Here is a 19967-nt window from a genome sequence, read left to right on the forward strand (position 1 = left end):
TCTTAACTGCTATGGCATCTCTCCAGCCCCTGGACCTGATTTTTACAAGGTCACAGTTCCCTTCAGATCTTTGTGTCTGTCCATTGCGAACTACTGGGTTCTACAGTGATGCCCGATCCTGTGGTAGGTGCCGGCTTGGAGTTGTGAGAGGCCATGGAGTATGTTGGTGGCACCTATCGGCCACATATCCCTCTCCTGTGCACCCCACACGTCAGGCAAAGGGAATGTTCTATGAACAGATCTGGTGCAAGGCCACTGTCCAGGGCTTTGGGTAGGACAGAGTTCCAAGGAGCTGGTCCTCCAAGCTTGTGATTTCCTCTGGGCTTGGGACTGAGATGGGGGACTCTTAGCCCAGATTGAAACCTCTAGACAGTATCAGTGTGGATTTGGGTGGGGACTTGGCCTGGCCTGAGGTTGTAGTGTTGAGGACAGGGGACACCAGCAGAGCTTTCGGGCTCTCTTAAGGACAAACTCTGTCTAGGGTTTTGGTACTGGCTTTTGTATTCATCGTTCATGGTCCACAGCAGCGCCCCCAGATTGTTCAAGCTTCAGGCGTCACAAAACCTGGCTCCTCCTCTGCGTGTTTTTCTGGCTGGAAGCTGATGAGCTCATTCGATTTTCAGAGTGGCATCTCTGTCCCCACGCCCTGCCCCCAATTTGGGTAGTTTCACAATCTCCTGTTTGTCAGTGGGCAATTTAAGGTTCCTGGCTCCAGCATGCGCCATAGTCAGAGCGTCCACCTGGTGGTCATCTGAGGAATTGCTTCTCTAGCAGGGCTTAGACTTGGATTCTCCATAACCACAGGAGAAGTATGTAGAAGCCCAGTCCCAGGACCTAGTTCCCATTGCCCTTGTGCCAGCTGTGATTGGGGATTACTTGAGGTGCCTGGGTGGTTCCTTTAGTGGGTTCTTACTGATTCAGCAAGATGCCATCCGGCAGCGATGAAGACGGAGGTAGAGAGGTGAGGGCTAGGGGTAGAGTGGGGCTGAAATGAGGAATCGAGGAGCAAGGCAGATAACAGCCCTGGTCTCAGGTGGCTCTCGGGCTTCCAGGTGGGACAGCCACAGAAATAAGTACCCGGTTAAAACCGTAAAAATGTCTCTACAGGAGGCTGTACTGGAATATTAGAGCTAGCGAGGGGAAACTCAGGAGGGTTTCCTGGAGGAGGTGAACCCCTGAACGAAGTCTGAATGAGTTGCACCAGCTGTGTAAAGGGAGGGAGGAGCATTTCAGAGTAGGGGGCAGTGAAGTGATGGTCAATACAAAGACCCGGTGGCTCACCAGGATCTCTGGGGTGACAAGTAGGTGAAGGAGGACCTCAGAGGCTGGTCACACCAAGGGAGTATCTTGGGCTTGTGAGAGGCAGTGCCTGGTTCTGGTGATGGAAGCAGAGATGACACTCAAAGGGTGTGAGAAAAAATAGGTAAAATAGACACAGTGGGGCAGGTGTGGGGGAGAAGGGAGGTGCTGAGGATCTCGACTGGATGCATTCTCAGAGACTGGGACTCTAGGGCTGGGGCGGGACCTGGGTTGCCATGGAGAGCTGGTGGTTGCCTGGTGATGCTGATAAAACAGGGGATCGACACTACCCTTAGGCCAGAGATGGGGGGGGGGTACATCTGCACAGCCCCCAGGGCTTTGGCCAGCATTCAGGGCAGCCCCTACTGGATGCCCGTGGGAAGCTGTAATCACTGATGCATTTGACAAACAGCTAGCTGGTGTTATTCGTGGTCAGCTGCCCAGGTGACAGGAGAGAGCAGCTGGAGAGAAAGGCTGTCAGGTAGCTCAGTCCTGGGGTCGGGCTGGAAGTTTCCCAGGCTTCCAGCTCATCCTCCAGCTGGGGAGGTGGCCCTACACTCTTTCCCATAGGAGACCAAGTGCAGCATAAGTTATGTACGGAGGGCTCATTGCTACCCGGGGTCCTGCTAATCACAATGTTGGCTGATTCATTGGTGTTCCTTTTATTGCCATCAAACTAGAGGGGAAGCCAAGACTTCCACTCTGAGGTGCCAGCCTGCAGAGCTGGCCCTCATCCCATGCTGTCGCACCTTGAATCCATTTTCCAGGCCTGATTTGGTGGTAGGGTGGAGGGGGGGATTTGCTTTTTATGATTGTCTGGAGAAAGATGCTAGTTCCTACAGCCAAACACATCACAGTGAGGGACAGAAACTTGGAATAGGGTGTTGGTGATGCAGGGGGAGGTGACAGGCACCTGGCAGACTCAGACCCCCAAAGATGTTGGACAGTTACGGAAAACGTTTATGCTTAACTGCATCTGTGGGACCCCCATCTGTGGGACCCCCAACACTCCATCTCTCTTAAGACGTCACTTCCTCTGCATATTCCGTCCACACTTTTGGGAACATTGTGACTCTTCCCTTCCCTCTTGGACACTAGTGTAAATGCTCTGCAGGACAGGAAACCCACGGGTGGGCTCGTGCTGTTTGGTATGTCCTGCTTTCAGAGCTGATTGAAGGGGAGACACTCGGTAGTGTAAGTACCTGCTGTGCAGACAAGAGCCTGGGTTCAGATCTCTAGAATCCTAGGAAAGAGCCGGGCAAGATGGTGTATCTGGGATCCCAGCTCTGGGGAGGGGGGAAGGGGCAGATTCTCCAGATCCAGCCTCCCTGATGGTCCAGTGGAGACCCTGCCTCAGAAGTAGGTGGAGAGCGATGGTGGGAGCACCCAGTGCCGACCTCTGGTCACCGTGCAGGTGGGAGCACCCAGTGCCGACCTCTGGCCACTGTGCAGGTGGGAGCACCCTGTGCCGACCTCTGGTCACCGTGCAGGTGGAAGTACATGTATACTTAGAAATGAAGGGGGAGGGGAACAGGGGGATGGAGAGAGGCTCTGCTGGGTCCTGTGGTGAAGCTGGATGGTTGGAGCTGGTGACTCACGCCTTTAATCCCAGCAATCAGGAGGCTGAAGCAGGCAGTCCTCTCATTTCAAAGCCAGCCTGTTCTATGTAGTGAGTTCCAGGATAGCCTGAGCTATATAGTGAGGCCCTGCCTCAAAACAACAACAAAAACCAACAAAAAGATGGATGGCTGACTTTTTTTTAACACACACACACACATACACACACACACACTCCTATACAGGCAGAGTCTCTCTGTATCCCCACCTGGTTGGTCTTTAGCTCTCTGTTTTCAAAGCCCTTTCCAACATTTCCTCTGTGGACTGGGGAGATTTCTCAGTGGTTAGAGCACTCGCTGCTCCTGCAGAGGACCTGGGTTCGGTTCCCAGCACCCACATGGTGCCTCACAACCATCTGTAACTTCAGTTTTAGGAGCTCTGATCGACCATCCATGGGTACTGCATGTACACGGTGCACAGACATACATGCAGGCAACACACCCATATTCATAAAATAAAAAATTAAATATTTCCCTCAAGTGCAGGGTACAGTGGCACACACCTGTAATCCAGCACTCTGGAAGTTGAGGCAAGAAGATGGAGAATTCAAGACCAGCCTGAGCTTCATAATGAGACCCTGCGTCAAAGAGAAATCTCCCCAAACATGATTAAGTCCACGCCAGTCTATAGGCTGTGGCCTGCTGTATGTCAGTGTGTATCTATTGCCGTAAGTTCATGGGCACCCTGAGCGCCATGAGAGACGGCACTGTGTCCCCATCAGGCAAGCAGAAGGCGTCTCAGAGGCATGGCACAGCTAGGCCCCGGATCCTGCTCCTGCCCCAGATTCACAGCCAGGCTCTGAGCCTTTTCCTCCCCCTCCCCCACCCCCAGAGCCATCCACTGGGAAGACCTGCCTGCCCAAGGCGCTGCTGAACCTGAGCAATGGCCGCAATGACACCATCCCAGTGTTGCTGGACATCGCTGAGCGGACGGGCAACATGCGCGAGTTCATCAACTCACCCTTCAGGGACATCTACTACCGAGGTGGGTCCACCTGGGCAGTGTCCGCCCCGTGCCGTCACTGAACGGACAAGGGAATGACGAGTGAAGGGCAGCAGCCAGCCCCTTGCCCTTTGCTATCTGGATTTCAGATTGAGAGAGTCTGAGTCTTCGGGATGCAGTACCCCATTGCTAACTGATGCCCATTATCTAGGAAACTGAGCCCTAGAGGCTATGGGGTTGGACACTCAGGCCACCGGAGGCTCCACAGTGTGCCATGTTGAGCCAGAGGTTTTAGGAGGCAAAGGTGTCATGCGCATAAATTCCCTGCTCCCCAATTCTGAGAGCCTAGGAACAAAAGCTGATGTTTTACTAAGATTGCAAAATGTCAGCAAAGTCTGTGAAGTTCATGGGGTCGGGGTAAGCGGGCCGGATAACCTATCCCTGCTCTGACCTCCAGGGTTGATTTGGCTAACCCAGTGGCTGGATGAGCATTCCCTTCTTCCCCCACTATGCCATGGGCATCTTTCCCTGGTGGTGTACCCCATCACTGGCCCTTGAGAAGCTTATACTCCTGCTAGTCTGATAGAACCCACAAAGACCGTGCATTTTACAGCAAGCAGTCAAAATTCTGAGGCGCAGAGGGCATCGTGCTCTCCAGGATTAGAGTTTGTGTCTCTGAGTTTTTGCCCCTGGAGCCCACAAATCATTTTTCCTGTGATCCTAAAAGTCTGCTTTAGCATACAGCAGGCACTGCTGGCCGTCATGCACCCCAAATCCCACGACAGCCTTTCCGTGATTGCTGGCCAAGGCTTGGCCTTGAGGTCCCTAGCCCAGTTTCCACACCTGGTAGTCCACTCTGTAGCCCTCAGCAGGCATGGCTGGATCCCTGCCATGCCAGAGCCTGGCTACCTTTCTCCCCAGGTCAGACTTCCCTGCATATCGCTATTGAACGGCGCTGCAAACACTATGTGGAGCTGCTGGTGGCCCAGGGAGCCGATGTGCATGCCCAGGCCCGAGGGCGCTTCTTCCAGCCCAAGGATGAGGGTGGCTACTTCTACTTTGGTGAGCAGTGGTGACTGAGGGTGGGAGACCGGGGACAGGTTGGCGTCTGCAGCTCTGGTGATTCTCCACACACTCAGAGCTGGGCTCTCACAGGTCCTGGCCCGCCCTGTGGTGTACATCCCTCAGGATCCTGCTCAGTGAGACCATGCCTCAGAGTGGGAACTCTGCAGAGTGTTCAGACAGGACCTAGGTTCAAATCCTCACCTTGCTTCCCCCTGGGCACGTGACTAACTGCATGAAACCCAGTTTTCCCGTCCATAGCTTCAGATCATTGAATGCTGAGGACTGTGGCGGGCTGTCAGTACCAGCACCCTAATATGCAAGCATCTTTTGGTCTAACTAACACCATGCGATGAGTGGGGTCTCACAGTCCAGAATGCCACCATATTGCCACAATTAAACCAATGAAATACTCTGAACATCACCCTGCTAACGCCATACATGACATGGGACTCAGAGCCAAAATTCCACAAAAATCCTGCCACCAGGAGTCCAGACCCACACAGCTTCCAGATTGCATGGGCCATGTCCCCAGATAGCCAACCCCCAACTTTCCTGCAGCCACCATGAGAAGCCCCAGGCCCACACAGTTGTGTGGAGCGGGTGGTGGCATCTGTCCCCATCCCTAGTGTGGCAGGCAAAGCCCTACCTTGGTCCCCTGTATTGACCCTCAGTTTCCTTGGCCCCAGGGGAGCTGCCCTTGTCCCTGGCAGCCTGCACCAACCAGCCACACATCGTCAACTACTTAACGGAGAACCCACACAAGAAAGCAGACATGAGGCGGCAGGACTCGCGCGGCAACACGGTGCTGCACGCGTTGGTGGCCATCGCCGACAACACCCGCGAGAACACCAAGTTTGTCACCAAGATGTACGACCTGTTACTTCTCAAGTGTTCCCGCCTCTTCCCTGACAGCAACCTGGAGACCGTGCTCAACAACGACGGCCTTTCGCCCCTCATGATGGCTGCCAAGACGGGCAAGATCGGAGTGAGTGAGCCCCCCCCCCCCCCCCCCGAGCTACTACTGGCATTCATGACCCCCATACCCATCTCTGCAGGCCCACTCCAGGAAGTAGGCAAGGCGCCTCCAGAACTTGATATGGCTCCTAACATCCAGTCAGGCTCCTCAGCTTTATCTAGACCCACTAAGTCATCCCCACTGGTTGCTCCTTGCCCCAGCCCTGTCAGGCAGGAAAGTCACTGTTGTAAACTGAGTCCCAGCCTCTGCCTTCCTTCAGCTGGGCCCTCTCTCTCACAGCACCCTGGAGAGAGAGTCCTAGCCTCGGCACTATGGATGCTGTGTGTGAGGTTGGCCTGTGCCCTCTTGTGTGTTGTGGGTCATCCTGGTGTTGATCCGCTGATGGTACTAGCACCCCCCTGCCATGCACTGTGACAGTCAGACGTGTCTGTGGACACTGCTGGACTGTCCCTTGGGAGGCGCCATTGCCCTGATTGAGAGCCAGGCCAGAGTAGCTTGCAGTTAGGAACCAAGCTGTGGTTTTCAGTGCTTCCCGGGGCCTCTGTGTGCCTCGGTTTCCTTTTCTGCTGGAGTGTTGCTATGACCGTTCAAAGAGGTGAAGCACATGCAGCTTTTAGTGAAGAACTGGGGGTGGCAAGTGCTCAGAAAGCCGGATAGGACTAACCACGGGGCAGCCTGTAACGCCAGTGACTTGGGAGGCTGTGGCAGAAGAATCAGAAGTTCAAGACCAGCCTTGGTACAGAACAAGTTCAAGGACAACTTGGGTAACTTAGGGAGGCTGGGTCTCAAAATAAAAAGGACGGTTGGGAAAATAACTCAGTGGTAGAAGTCTTGCCTAGCACATGTAAGGCACGGGGTTCTACCCCGGCATTGAAATCTGTCTGCCTGCCTGTCTGTCTGTCTGTCTGTCTGTCTGTCTATCTACTTGCTTATCTGTCATCGGTCATCTGTTAACTATGTCTCTATTGATCATCTGCCTATCATATATATATATATATATATATATATATATATATATCAACCATTTGTCTCTATCATCTATTACCTATGTCTCAATACATCAGCCATTTATCTCTCTGTATGTCTATCCATGATGATTTATCAGTCATCTCTCTACCATTGTCTCAGTTAGAGTTTGTATTGCTGTGAAGAGACACCATGACCACGGCAACTTTTGAAAAGGAAAGCCTTGAGTTAGGTGGCTTACATTTTCAGAGGTTTTGTTCCTTGTCCTCACTGTGTGACATGGTGGCGTGCAGGCAGACACGGTGCTGAAGAAGTAACCGAGTGTCCTACATCTTGACTTGCAGGCAACAGGAAGTGATCTATATCACTGGGCATGGCTTGAGCATGTATGAGTCTTCAAAGCCCGCCCCCACAGTGACACTTCCTTCAACAAGGCCACACCTCCTGGTAGTGACACTGCCTTTGGGAGCCATTTTTTTCCAAACCACCACAGTCATCTATGTCTCTATCAATCATCTACCACCTGTCAATCTATCGATCATCTATCACCTGTCAGTCTATTGATCATCTATCACCTGTCAATCTATCAATCATCTATCACCTGTCAATCTATCGATCATCTACCACCTGTCAGTCTATCGATCATCTACCACCTGTCAATCTATCAATCATCTACCACCTGTCAATCTATCGATCATCTACCACCTGTCAATCTATCAATCATCTATCACCTGTCAATCTATCAATCATCTACCACCTGTCAATCTATCAATCATCTACCACCTGTCAATCTATCAGTCATCTACCACCTGTTAATCTATCAATCATCTGTCACCTGTCAATCTATCAATCATTGTCTATCATGTTTAACATCTGTCTGTATATACCAGTCATCTGTCTTCTATATGTTTAGCTATCATCTATGTCTCTATCAAATGTCTGTCTACTATTTATTATCACTCTATCATCTATCTATCAGCTATCTCCCTATTATCTATCATGAATCTGTCTATCTATGTCTCTGTGTATCAATCACCTATTACCTATCATATATGTCAGGCAATCTATCATACATGTCTCTACCAGTCATCTGTCTGTCTGACAGCAAATGTCCCCTCTGTAGGTTTTTCAGCACATTATCCGGCGGGAGGTGACAGATGAAGACACGCGTCACCTGTCTCGCAAGTTCAAGGACTGGGCCTACGGGCCTGTGTATTCTTCACTCTACGACCTGTCCTCCCTGGATACGTGCGGGGAGGAGGTGTCCGTGCTGGAGATCCTGGTGTACAACAGCAAGATCGAGGTGGGTGCCGGGGCTGGGAGGGAGGCCAGGATCAGGGGTGCCGGATAGACGTTCTGTAAGGAATGTCTGATTCTCTGGTGCTATAGAATATGAAGGAAGGGTAAGTTGAGGCAGACTGTGCAGAACCTTGAGTGCTGAGGCCACCGGACTTCCTGTAGCTGGAGAATGGCTTAGGGGAGGTGAGGATGGGGGAAAGCCTGCCTGAATCCCCACCCTAGAAAGGCAGCCATGCCACCTCTGCCTTTCACAGAACCGCCACGAGATGCTGGCTGTGGAGCCCATCAACGAACTGCTGAGGGACAAGTGGCGCAAGTTCGGGGCCGTGTCCTTCTACATCAACGTGGTCTCCTACCTGAGTGCCATGGTCATCTTCACCCTCACGGCCTACTACCAGCCACTGGAAGGCACAGTGAGTGCTTGCTCGGGGGCCGACGGGCAGGAGCTGCCCAGGACAAGCCTCAGTGGAGGGGACTGAGGAAGGCTTGTGTGGGGAGGAAGATGTCCAGGCACTGAGGTGGCTCTGAGCCTGGAGGGGACTCTGGGGGAGATGGGAGAGGAAGATGCTGAGGACCCAGATGTTTGGGGTGGGGGAGCATCTGGATGGGGCCAGATGTTGAGAGCAGATGAGGACCTGCTGCACCCCCCTCCCAGCCACCCTACCCTTACCGCACCACCGTGGACTACCTGAGGCTGGCTGGTGAGATCATCACGCTCTTCACAGGAGTCCTGTTCTTCTTCACCAGTGTGAGTGGCCTGCCCAGTCCTTTCCCTCCTCCTCTCCCTCCTCTTCTCTAAATCCTCCTTTCCCTCCTCTTCTCCCTCCTCCTCTCCCTCCTCCTTTCCCTCCTCCTCCTCCCTCCTCTTCTCTAAATCCTCCTTTCCCTCCTTCCTCCTCCTTTCCCTCCTCCTCTCCCTCCTCCTCTCCTTCCTCTTCTCCCTCCCCTTCTCTCTCCTCCTCTCCCTGCTCCTCCTCTCCCTCCTCTTCTCTAAATCCTCCTTTCCCTCCTCCCTCCTCCTTTCCCTCCACTTCTCCCTCCTCCTTTCCCTCCTCCTCCAACCTAGGTTTTCTTTTCTCTCTTTCCTCCTTCAGCAGCTGAGCCCATGGTCTCCTTCCTTCACTCTGCCTCCTTCTCTGCTATCTCTTCCTCCCCTCATTCCTTCTGGCTCTACTCCTGTCACTGGCTGTTTCTTCTCTTCCAGATCAAAGACTTGTTCATGAAGAAATGCCCTGGAGTGAATTCTCTCTTCGTTGATGGCTCCTTCCAGTTGCTCTAGTGAGTAGAGCTGCCAGGGCAGAAGCTTCTGGGTGAGGATGTTCATCCACACAGTGGGGAGAAGTGACACTATCAGGAGTGATTTGTCCAGCAAGATGGCTGTATTCAAAAGGCTGGGCAAGACCAGGGCTTTACTATACCATGGAGAGAAAGCATTTTGACCTCTTATTCCAGTAATTGAATGCTAGTGTCTGCTGGTGTTAAGAATTGTAATACTGTCTCTGTTTAGTAGGGAGAAGTATTGCAATTGATTAGTGATGTCTGCCCACGTCATAACGTATGAAGATCACTGTATGTGTGCTACATCTTTTCCATTTCCTTTAGAATTAGAAAACAATAACATTTAGCCATGAAATCTCCACAGAACTTGGGATCAATCAATCAATCTTTCTTCTTTTTAAAATCATTTTTTAAATTATTTCATGTGTGCACACATGGACACACGTGTGCATGTGTGTGCACATATGCACACATACACAGACAGGAGTCAGAGGGGCACCAGATCACCTGGAGCTGGAGTTAAAGGCAGTATGAGCTGCCTGATCTAGGGGCTGTCAATGAAACTCAGGTCCTCTGTAAGAACAGTATGTGCTCTTAACCCCTGAGCCATCGCTTCAGACCTCTGAGTCTTTGTTAACAATTCCAAAGGCATGCCTTTGGGGTCCTGTAGGACCTCAGAGCCAATGTATCAAGCCATATGGTGGCGTTTTATGCCTTTAATTACAGCACTCAGGAGGCAGAGGCAGGCAGATCTCAGGGAGTTCTAGGCCAGCCTGGTCTACAGAGTGAGTTCCAGGACAGCCAGGGCTACATAATAGAAAGACCCTGTCTCAGGGAAGAAAAATCAAGCTGTATGGTTAACTGAATGCCAAGATGATAGGTACCCCTGTACTCTGTTGGGGTCTTGAAGCCATTGGGACTTCTCAGTGCCCCGAAGGGCTTGAGAGTGAGTCCCCTCCTCAGTCTCATTGTCCCCTCCCTGTTTCTGCCTCTCCCCACCTCACCACCCTGTAGCTTCATCTACTCCGTGTTGGTGGTCCTCTCTGCAGCCCTCTACCTGGCTGGGATCGAGGCCTACCTGGCTGTGATGGTCTTTGCTCTGACTCTGGGCTGGATGAATGCCCTCTACTTCACCCGAGGGCTGAAGCTGACAGGCACCTACAGCATCATGATCCAGAAGGTTTGGGCAGGGATCCTCTGCAGTCACAGCGTGCCTGTTCTGTGGCCCATAGACCTGAGGACAGGGCACTTGGGGACAGTGGGCCTGCTCCAGCCTAGGCCGGGACAGAGTGGGGTTTGTAGAAAGAGGTGGCACAGGGGAGTGGAGGGTCGAGAACCCCGTGTGTGCCCTTTCTTTTACAACATCCCACCCCTCCCTGGTTAGATCCTCTTCAAAGATCTCTTCCGGTTCCTGCTGGTCTACCTGCTCTTCATGATCGGCTATGCTTCAGGTGAGTGTGGGGGTGAGGGGATTAGGCCTATAAGGGAAACCATCATAGTTGAGGGCAAGAGGTGTCCCTGCTTGAGATCCCTGTGTGTGGCCAAGGTCAGCCAAGCTGCATTCTCCCCTATCAGCAAAAGCCTTCATCATCCCGGTACAGATGAGCAGTCTCAGGCCAGAGAAGCCACATAAACTACATGTGTTCAAAAACTACAAAATGCAGGGCCGGCGAGTGGGCAAAAGGGCTGTCATGCCCGACGACCTGAGTTTGATCCATGGACCCACAGAGTGGAAGGAAGCACTTGAATTCCGGCCGTCGTCCTCTCACCCCCACGTGTGCCATGGCATGTGGATGCCCTGCCCCCCACATAGGCACACCCAAATAAATGAGTGTAATGAAACCTTTTTTAAAGCCAGTAACTGCGGAAGTGGCTACCTCTGTGAGCAAACTAGAGCTGAAACTGAGAGGTCAGGTTAGGGTAGACTAGGTCATAGGCCATATATGGCACAAACAGCACACATTCTCATGCTACTCGTGTTTGTGCCCAAAGCAGACATGGCTAATGGATCACAGAGTGGTTTTTCTGTTGTGCCTAGATCAGGTCTCAGAACCCTTCACACACACTGTTTGAGCATCCGGCTACATAGTTTGATTGCTTTGGTCTGTGAGTTGCAGAGTGTTGGCCACACGCTTGAGATAAAGGCAGTGTGGCTTCCTGCGGCCTGCTGAATGTAGGGCCGCAGCTTCCCTGCCCTGGCTGGCTTAAGGGTAGCATAGCTGGTTGCTGTTAAACCCCCAGAGCTCCATCTGGGCTTAGCAGGTAAAGATGGCACCAAAAACAACTTGGGATATGTGCAGGCGTAAGGACCATTACAGAGTAGAGCCCCTGGAACAATGAGACAGGTGTGATCAGCCTTGGGCTTCACTTCTGGGTGGCGTGGAGGGGAAAGAGCGGCCTGTGTGGAGTCTGTCCCTAGGAATGCTTTCAAATTTGCAAGTGACAGGCTACACAGGGCTTCTAGGGACAGATGGTGTTGGGCCACCCCGTCCTAGGTGCTGTAGGATGTAGCTGCATCCCTGACTCCACCACTCAATGCCAGCATAGCCACCCTCCCATCTCTTGTAACTACGGATGATCCTGTCTCCAGAAGTTGCCAAATGTGCCCCGAGAGAAAATGAGGGAGGGTGGGTAGCTCCAGACTCCATTCTGAAAACCCCTAACTCCTCGGAGTTTGGGGGTGAGAGAGGTGCCCCCAAGGCTCCACATGTGTTTGCTGACTTGGCTTCCTACTGGCTGACCTGATGCTAGTGCTTGCCCCCCCCCATCTCTCCGGTGGGGATCCCCTCTCATTCCTGCGTGTCCCTCCCACAGCTCTGGTCACCCTCCTGAATCCGTGCACCAACATGAAGGTGTGTGACGAGGACCAGAGCAACTGCACGGTGCCCACATACCCCGCGTGCCGCGACAGCGAGACCTTCAGTGCCTTCCTGCTGGACCTCTTCAAACTCACCATCGGCATGGGCGACCTGGAGATGCTGAGCAGCGCCAAGTACCCCGTGGTCTTCATCCTCCTGCTCGTCACGTACATCATCCTCACCTTCGTGCTTCTGCTAAACATGCTGATCGCCCTCATGGGCGAGACGGTGGGCCAGGTGTCCAAGGAGAGCAAGCACATCTGGAAGCTGCAGGTGAGATGGGCACAGACGTTCCTCACCTCCCATACATGCACAGGCAGGTAGGGCCACTGCCCGTGTCTTAGAATTGCTTTGTTTTTCCCCTCTGTTTAGTTCTCTCCATTGCAACTGTGGTCCAGCTCAAGGGACCCAGCTGGCTTCATTCAGCATGATGTCACGACTTCTGCCAGCCACAGGGCATGCTCAGAGAGTCCCCTCCATTTTCAGTCCATTTTCAGTCAGGAATATAAATTCCTGGAGCAGAGCCACTTATAAAGACTAAAGGTTCATTTGGCTCATAGTTTTGGAGGCTGGGAAGTTCAAGTATGGTGCTGTATCTGCCAAGAGCATCATCCTGCTGTGGTGGAGGGCTGGTCTCACAGCTTGAGTCTCTTCCGGTACTGCCCCATGGGAGCTCTACCTAGGCTACATCTGATCTTAAATGTTGACTGCAATGAGTCAAACCCCATCAACATAGGAATTCCTGAGGGATACATTGAAGCCACAACAGACAGCAGGGGCATTTTAACAGGTTTGTGCTGAGCCTGTGCCAAGCCTTGATTCAAAAGATAGCTCAGGGTAAAGTGTTTGCCGTACAAAAAAAAAACTAAAGGACCTGAAGTCAGATCCCCAACCCATTTTGTAAAGCTGGATATGGGAGCACTATAATCCTGTGCTTCCATCGCAAGATGGGAGGCTGGGGTGGGAAAATCCCTGGAGGCAGGCTAGCTAGCCTGGGATGCAAGCAGCAGACAAGAGAACCTGTCTCAAACAAGATGGGAGCCAATGCAGCACCATAGGTCCTTTGACATGACATGCGGTCATGCCTTGGCACACTTGTGCCCGCACCCCATCCACATGAACCAAGTGGTCATGGCGCCCCCTTGTGGAGGACTCAGCATTCTCCTGGGGGCTTTTCTCTGCTCACATGAAAATCCTGGCCCCTCTGCTCAGGGATGGAAAAGCCTGCAGCTGGAGAGCTGTTCCCTGGTGGGGTTCTTTGGGATTCTAGAAATCAGGGACTTGGGCCATGCGCATCCACAAACCTGGAAAATCACAGTGACTATTAAGGTCACCCTCAACCCGGTCACCCTTCAGGTCTAAGTGTGAGAGACTCCGTATGTCTCTGCTCCTAGCTTTTCTGTGTGGCCGCTTCTCTGAGCCCAGGTCTCCCTAGACCACCTTATTTTCATGTAAAAGTGAAGCAGCCCTCCCCCACCCCCTTAAACCTCAGCTCCTGTCCCTTCTGTGAAGGTCTGGGGCCCAGGCATGGCAGCCCTCCTCCCTGCCTGGCAGTCCTGGGTGAGCAGGAGATACCGCACCTACAGGAGAGGCCCCTGCTACTCCCCAGACCTCAGAGAGTAGCCACTGCTGCTGTGACATGGGCATAGTCCGGGCCGCTCTGCCCTGGGCTATTTGCTCTGTTCTCCCACAGGGAAAATGGGTTTATGGAGGTGTTCTAGGTAGGAGGCGTCTGAGGCTGACGCTCTGCCCACCTACCTCAGCCATTCAGAAGAACTTTGTTTCAGCTGGGCGATGGTGGCACATGCCTTTAAGCGAATCCCAGCAGGCAGAGGTAGGCAGATCTCTGAGTCAGAGGCCAGCCTGGTCTACAGAGTGAGTTCCGGGACAGCCAGGGCCACACAGAGAAATCCTGCCTCAACAACAATAATAACAACAACAAAGAACCGTTGTTTAAAAATCATGCACAGTGGCCAGCCTTAGCTACACAGGGAGTTTGAGGCTAGCTTGGGCTACATGAGGCCTGTCCTAAAGAAAAAAGGAGTTTATTTGGCTCATGGTTGCTGTGAACCAGGCACCTGCTGGGGAAGTTTACCCACGCACCCGTGTCCTTCCTTCGGCAGTGGGCCACCACGATCCTGGATATTGAGCGTTCCTTCCCCGTGTTCCTGAGAAAGGCATTCCGCTCCGGAGAGATGGTGACTGTAGGCAAGAGCTCAGACGGCACTCCAGACCGCAGATGGTGCTTCAGGTGAGGCTGGGAGAGATGGCCCCAGAGGAGCCGGTCCCATGTGCTTCTGGGTTTCCAACCAATTGCACCCTGAGGCTCTGAGGTTCTAGAATTCAGTCCTTCAGGGGGGTCTTGTTCTCTCAGCCTAAGTTCATTCGACTGTGAGGTGGGCACAGTGGGGCACCGCCTCCTTGGGCACCTAGAACTTCCAGCTGGCATCCTGTACATGTTGGGATGTTCGTATGCCCAGAGACTCCATGGCGCCCCCCTGGGGGGGTGCTGGCGGAAATAGAAGGGGCTCATCCAGGTGCATTATGCTCTGTCTGCTGCCTGTGGATGAGGTTGTGTTGTGTCTGAAATGGGGAGGCTGAGGGAGCATCAGCTTGGGGGCTTAGGACCCCCAACTCATCTGTAGAGTGACCCATATTTCTGATGCCTTTACTCGGTTAGAAGGTAAAGTAGCACAGAGGCTTGCACGCTCCCGGGAGGGAGGCCCCGTCAGTTTGTTCATCTGTGGGATGGGGTGTAACAGCGCCCCCTCCAGAGGTCTAGAACCGGAGCTCTGACGGGTTTTGTAATCTTCGGAAGAGAAACCCCACGTCACACGCCTCGTCAGTTAAAAGTAACTGCAAATGCATCTCCCTTGCTGGGTCTCATATGGAGCCATTACTCCACAAATAGAGGCTGTGGGAAAAATAACAAGAAATAACTTCGAAAAACACAACTTACCCTGGGCCAGTTTGTTTCAAGAGACTATCACCAGACTTTACTGATGTCCTAATCAAAGGAGGAAACTGTGTCAAGGAATGAATAGAGAGAGTATGGTATAGCCATACAAAGGAATATTATTTGGCCGTCAAAAAGACTGAAGTTCTAATCCATGCCACAGCATGGATGAACCTTAAAGGCAGTGCTAATCAGTGGTTCCCAGCCTTCCTGACGCTACGACCCTCATGTCGCGCTGACCCAACCATAAAACTATTTTCCTTGCTACTTCATAACTGTAATTTTGCTACTGTTATGAATCATAACGTGGATATTTGATTTTGTGACGCCCCAAAGAGGTCACGACCCACAGGTTGAGAACCACTTCCTAAATGGAAGCAGCCAGATGTAAAAGACCATGAGGCCTAGGGTTCCGTTTATATTTCTAGAAATTTCTAGGACAAGCAAACCGTAGTGATGAAAGGCCACAGGAGCAGGGAGGGGGAAATAGGGAGCGTGAGTGCTGAGGAGTCTGGGAAATTGGTGACAGCTGCCCAGCCCTGCGGATACAGGCGACAGAGCTATGGGCTAGAAAGGGACTGGAGGGGGGCATGCTGGGAAGTGCTAGATCAGGGAGGTGACACGGGGTCGGGGACAGGAAACAGTATTGCAGGCTATGGTGATATTTTGTTTATGATCTAACAAATAAAGCTTGCCTGAAGATCAGAGTGCAAAGCTAGCCTCTGCAGTCAGCCATTCGGGCCATGCAGTGGCGGCGCACACCTTTAATCCCAGCACTAGAGAGGAATATAAAGTGGGATTATACAGGAACTCGCTCTCTTTTCAGCCTGAAGATTTCGTAGAGGTAAGAGCTCTCTAGTGGTTTGACTGCTTTGCTTTTCTGATCTTCAGGTTAAACCCCAATATCTGTCTCTGGGTTTTTATTATTCGCGCAACAGCAGGCTCCCCCCAAACTGCTTCTCTCTGCCAGGGTGGACGAGGTGAACTGGTCTCACTGGAACCAGAACCTGGGCATCATTAACGAGGACCCAGGCAAGAGCGAGGTCTACCAGTACTACGGCTTCTCGCACACCGTGGGGCGCCTCCGCAGGGGTGAGTGTGGCTTGGGGGGGGCTGGGCTGTTCCTGCCCCACATTCTCCTGAGCAGTTCTGTCGGTGGGAGGGGCCACCAGTGGGTCCCCTGCTGCATTGGATCTTGCCTTTGCAATTCCACCCCCAAGCCCTCTCTGTTCCATGATGCCAGATGGTGTGGTTTCAGGGTGACAGGAGATCCTAGACAGCCTCATAGTGGGGAAGTTTGTATTTTTTGTTTTTTTTTTTAAATTAAGCCTTAAAGGCAAGATACACTGGTGCAGAGGGTATGCCCCAAGGCATTCTGACCCAGTCTTCAATCTTTGTTCTTCCATGTATTGCTGTGTGCTCCTGGGTAGGTATCTTGACCACTCTGAATCCATTTTCACCTCTGTAAAATGCACGATAATACCCTCCTTACTGCAGAGTGTCCAGTCTCAGTGGTGCTTAACGCTTGCACAAGCTGTCCATCAACCCTTTCGCTCTCTGTATTCTCTGTCTAGATCGCTGGTCCTCAGTGGTGCCCCGCGTGGTGGAGCTGAACAAGAACACTAGCCCAGACGAGGTGGTGGTACCCCTGGACAACCTCGGGAACCCCAACTGTGATGGCCACCAGCAGGGTTATACCCCCAAGTGGAGGACAGAGGATGCTCCACTCTAGGGGCTGTTCCCGGGCCAGGGCACAGCCCAGCCTTGGCCTCGCTCCTGTCTACTGTCCTCCTGCATTTCTGCATTTGTCCTGTATCTTCCCACACCTACTTGTGACCCCAGAGGTGAGGGCCTATGGACACTCTGAGAGGCCCCAGGACCCTCTGATCTCCACCAAGGCTTCTGCCCTCAGCTCTGCCCCTCCCCATATGGGGGATGGGACTCCTGGCTACCTGTTCACTCCCATGGAGTCATCTAAGCCCCTCAGAGCCCTTCTACTTTCAGGGCTAAGCCCCCCCACCCTGGCCCTCTTGTGCCTTATTTATTGCTCTCCTCAGGAAAATGGCATGGCAGGACGCCACCCACAGCCAGACCCATGCCGGGGCTGAAGCTCACACAGGGACACTGCAGCCGAGCCCTGACCTGCTAGCCCTGGCTAGGGTGGGCCTTCTGTACTTTGTAGAGATCAGGGCCGTTGGTGCTCAATAAATGTTTGTTTATTCATGGTGGAGATGGTGGCAGTAAGGATGGAAGTGGGGGAGTGACAGGCACAGTGACACCAAAGTGGGAGGACGAAAACCCTGTGGGTGAGAACCAGGCACAAGGTGTTGGCGGCAGGGAGAAAACTGGTGGTGTGAACACAGTGGAGGTGGAGGAGGTGGTGGGTGTGATCCTGGAGGAGATGGGGGAGGTGGTGGGTGTGATCCCGGTGAAGGAGGAGGTGGTGGGTGTGATCCCAGTGAAAGTGGAGGTGGTGGGTGTGATCCTGGGGGAGATGGGGAAGGTGGTGGGTGTGATCCCAGTGAAGGAGGAGGTGGTGGGTGTGATCCCAGTGAAGGAGGAGGTGGTGGGTGTGATCCTGGGGGAAATGGGGGAGGTGGTGGGTGTGATCCTGGTGAAGGAAGAGGTGGTGGGTGTGACCCTGGTGTGATCCCGGTGAAGGAGGAGATGGTGGGTGTGATCACAGTGAAAGTGGAGGTGGTGGGTGTGATCCCTGTGAAGGAGGAGGTGGTGGGTGTGATCACAGTGAAGGAGGAGGTGGTGGGTATGATCCCAGTGAAAGTGGAGGTGGTGGGTGTGATCCCTGTGAAGGAGGAGGTGGTGGGTGTGATCCCAGTGAAAGTGGAGGTGGTGGGTGTGATCCCTGTGAAGGAGGAGGTGGTGGGTGTGATCCCAGTGGTGTGATCCCAGTGGAGATGGAGGAGGTGGTGGGTGTGACCCTGGTGTGATCCCAGTGAAGGAGGAGGTGGTGGGTGTGATCCCTGTGAAGGAGGAGGTGGTGGGTGTGATCCCAGTGGAGATGGAGGAGGTGGTGGGTGTGATCCTGGAGAAGGAGGAGGTGGTGGGTGTGATCCCTGTGAAGGCGGTAGTTTAGAGACAGGTAGGGATGGAACAGAGTAGTGGGCGGCAGAGATGAGGGAAGGAGTGTGATGCTGTGGAGAGTCACAGTGCTGGTCAGGGAGGAGACACTGGTGGGGACAGGGATGCTGGTGTGGGAGTAGCATTGGAGCTGTGCTGGTGGGACACTCTGCTCTCCTGGCACAAGGGAAGGTCCCCGTACACCTGAGGACTCTCTACAGAGGAGTCCATAGCTGGTGATATCCCCTCCGACCTCTGACCTCCTCAGCTCAGGTCCTGCTCTGAACAGTGCCTCCCATCCCTCCCTGAGGCATCCACAGGAGCATGGGTGTCTGGGGCAGCTGCAGTGGACAGAGTCCCGGGCTCAGGGCACACTGGCTTTCCCCCTCTACTAACCTAGACCATAGCATCTTGTGCTGGAGGGTAGCATGTCCTCTCTGAGCATCCATGTCCTTGTTGGAGGAGGTGGATGGTGGCAGAGGAAAGGATGAGGGTGAGGAGGAAGCCAGACCTTCACCATCCTTTCTGATGGCCCAATTCTCCTCTGTGTTGGGGCCAGGAGCCTGTGGCTGCCCAGCCTCCCAGGGTACCTTGCTGCCATATTCCACATCAGCACCCAGAGAGGGCGGCTACTTAGCATTCTCAACAGGAGTCCCAGAAACCATTGAAGGGACTTTGGGTGTCATGCCAGGCCTGAGCCCATCTTGTGATCAGGAAACAGGGTGACCAACCTGACTGAGCCTCCCCAGAACCACAGGATAGTGGCTGGAAGGGCCAAATGACAGGCCAGGTTGTTTTTCCCTTAGGCTGGGTATGGGGCAGAAGGAGCTGGGCCAAGTGAGGCTCTGAGCAGGGAGGGGCTTCCTGATCAGCATTGCTTAACTTTAGCTGAGGTGGAAATACCTGTGGACATAAACCCAGCTTCTGAGCTTGCTCTTCGGGTGGTCACAAAACAAGATGGCACCTGGCTATTCCTGAAGACACATGCTGGAGACACGGGAGGTGGGGAGTGTCTATCTTGGATGCTCCTGATTTGGGACAGTGATATTGAAAACATGGGAGAATGTTCCAGAAGGCTTCAGAGCAGAGAACTGGGCTCTAGCCTTGCCTCAGGAATTTTCAGAGTCCTGGGGACATTTGCATAAACCCCAGTTTCCCGGGCTGAGGAATGAGTGGATAAACTGTGCCATCCCTGTGTAGTGGAATATAATTCAGCCACTAAAAGGGACGAAGATGCGGTGACTCCTTAAGATTCCCCAAATAGACCGGGTTGTGGTTGTAGTGGTCACACAATTGTGTGGTTCAGATAGCCAGTCAACAGAAAAACAAGTATTTATCATCCCATGTGGCAGAAATCCCTCTGATGCTGGCTAATTCCAGGGCTGATCTATTAAGAGCCTGGTTCTACCATTCATTGAGGTTTTCAGTTTCAGCTACATGTGAGGCCCTCCGGGCTGTGCAGGCTTTCCCACAGGGACACAGTGTGCCCTGGATCCAGGCACCTCCAGAAGGCACAAGAGGATGCCTCTGTCTCGTCAGCCCATGCCAAAGACCCCTTTAGCCTAGCCTCTGCCCTCGGACCATTGACTGTCTAATGCTTCAGCCAGTCAGCAGACAGGAAGCAGTAACTATC

General features: G+C 53.0%; 1 protein-coding gene across 2 annotated transcripts in view; it reads left to right on the plus strand.

Moving 5' to 3' along the window:
- Trpv4 (transient receptor potential cation channel subfamily V member 4) overlaps positions 1-17486 on the plus strand; it is a 37005-nt gene extending 19519 nt beyond the window's left edge. Inside the window, exons 4-16 of one of the 2 annotated variants that reach the window (XR_005287181.1) lie at positions 3748-3900; positions 4780-4920; positions 5610-5908; positions 7989-8168; positions 8419-8577; positions 8820-8912; positions 9369-9442; positions 10457-10622; positions 10827-10893; positions 12257-12573; positions 14424-14551; positions 16148-16348; positions 16831-16968. Coding sequence is in view for 1 of the 2 variants with exons in the window: in XM_038345888.1 (XP_038201816.1) it covers positions 3748-3900; positions 4780-4920; positions 5610-5908; positions 7989-8168; positions 8419-8577; positions 8820-8912; positions 9369-9442; positions 10457-10622; positions 10827-10893; positions 12257-12573; positions 14424-14551; positions 16227-16348; positions 16831-16988 (2057 nt within the window). In the remaining variant the exon portion in view is untranslated. Of the gene's footprint in view, positions 1-3747; positions 3901-4779; positions 4921-5609; positions 5909-7988; positions 8169-8418; positions 8578-8819; positions 8913-9368; positions 9443-10456; positions 10623-10826; positions 10894-12256; positions 12574-14423; positions 14552-16147; positions 16349-16830 lie in introns of both variants that reach the window. The other variant, XM_038345888.1, reaches the window with a different exon arrangement.
- The last annotated feature ends 2481 nt before the right edge of the window (positions 17487-19967 follow it).

This window comes from Arvicola amphibius, chromosome 10 (genome assembly GCF_903992535.2).
Source record: "Arvicola amphibius chromosome 10, mArvAmp1.2, whole genome shotgun sequence".
Taxonomy (NCBI): Eukaryota; Metazoa; Chordata; class Mammalia; order Rodentia; family Cricetidae; genus Arvicola; species Arvicola amphibius.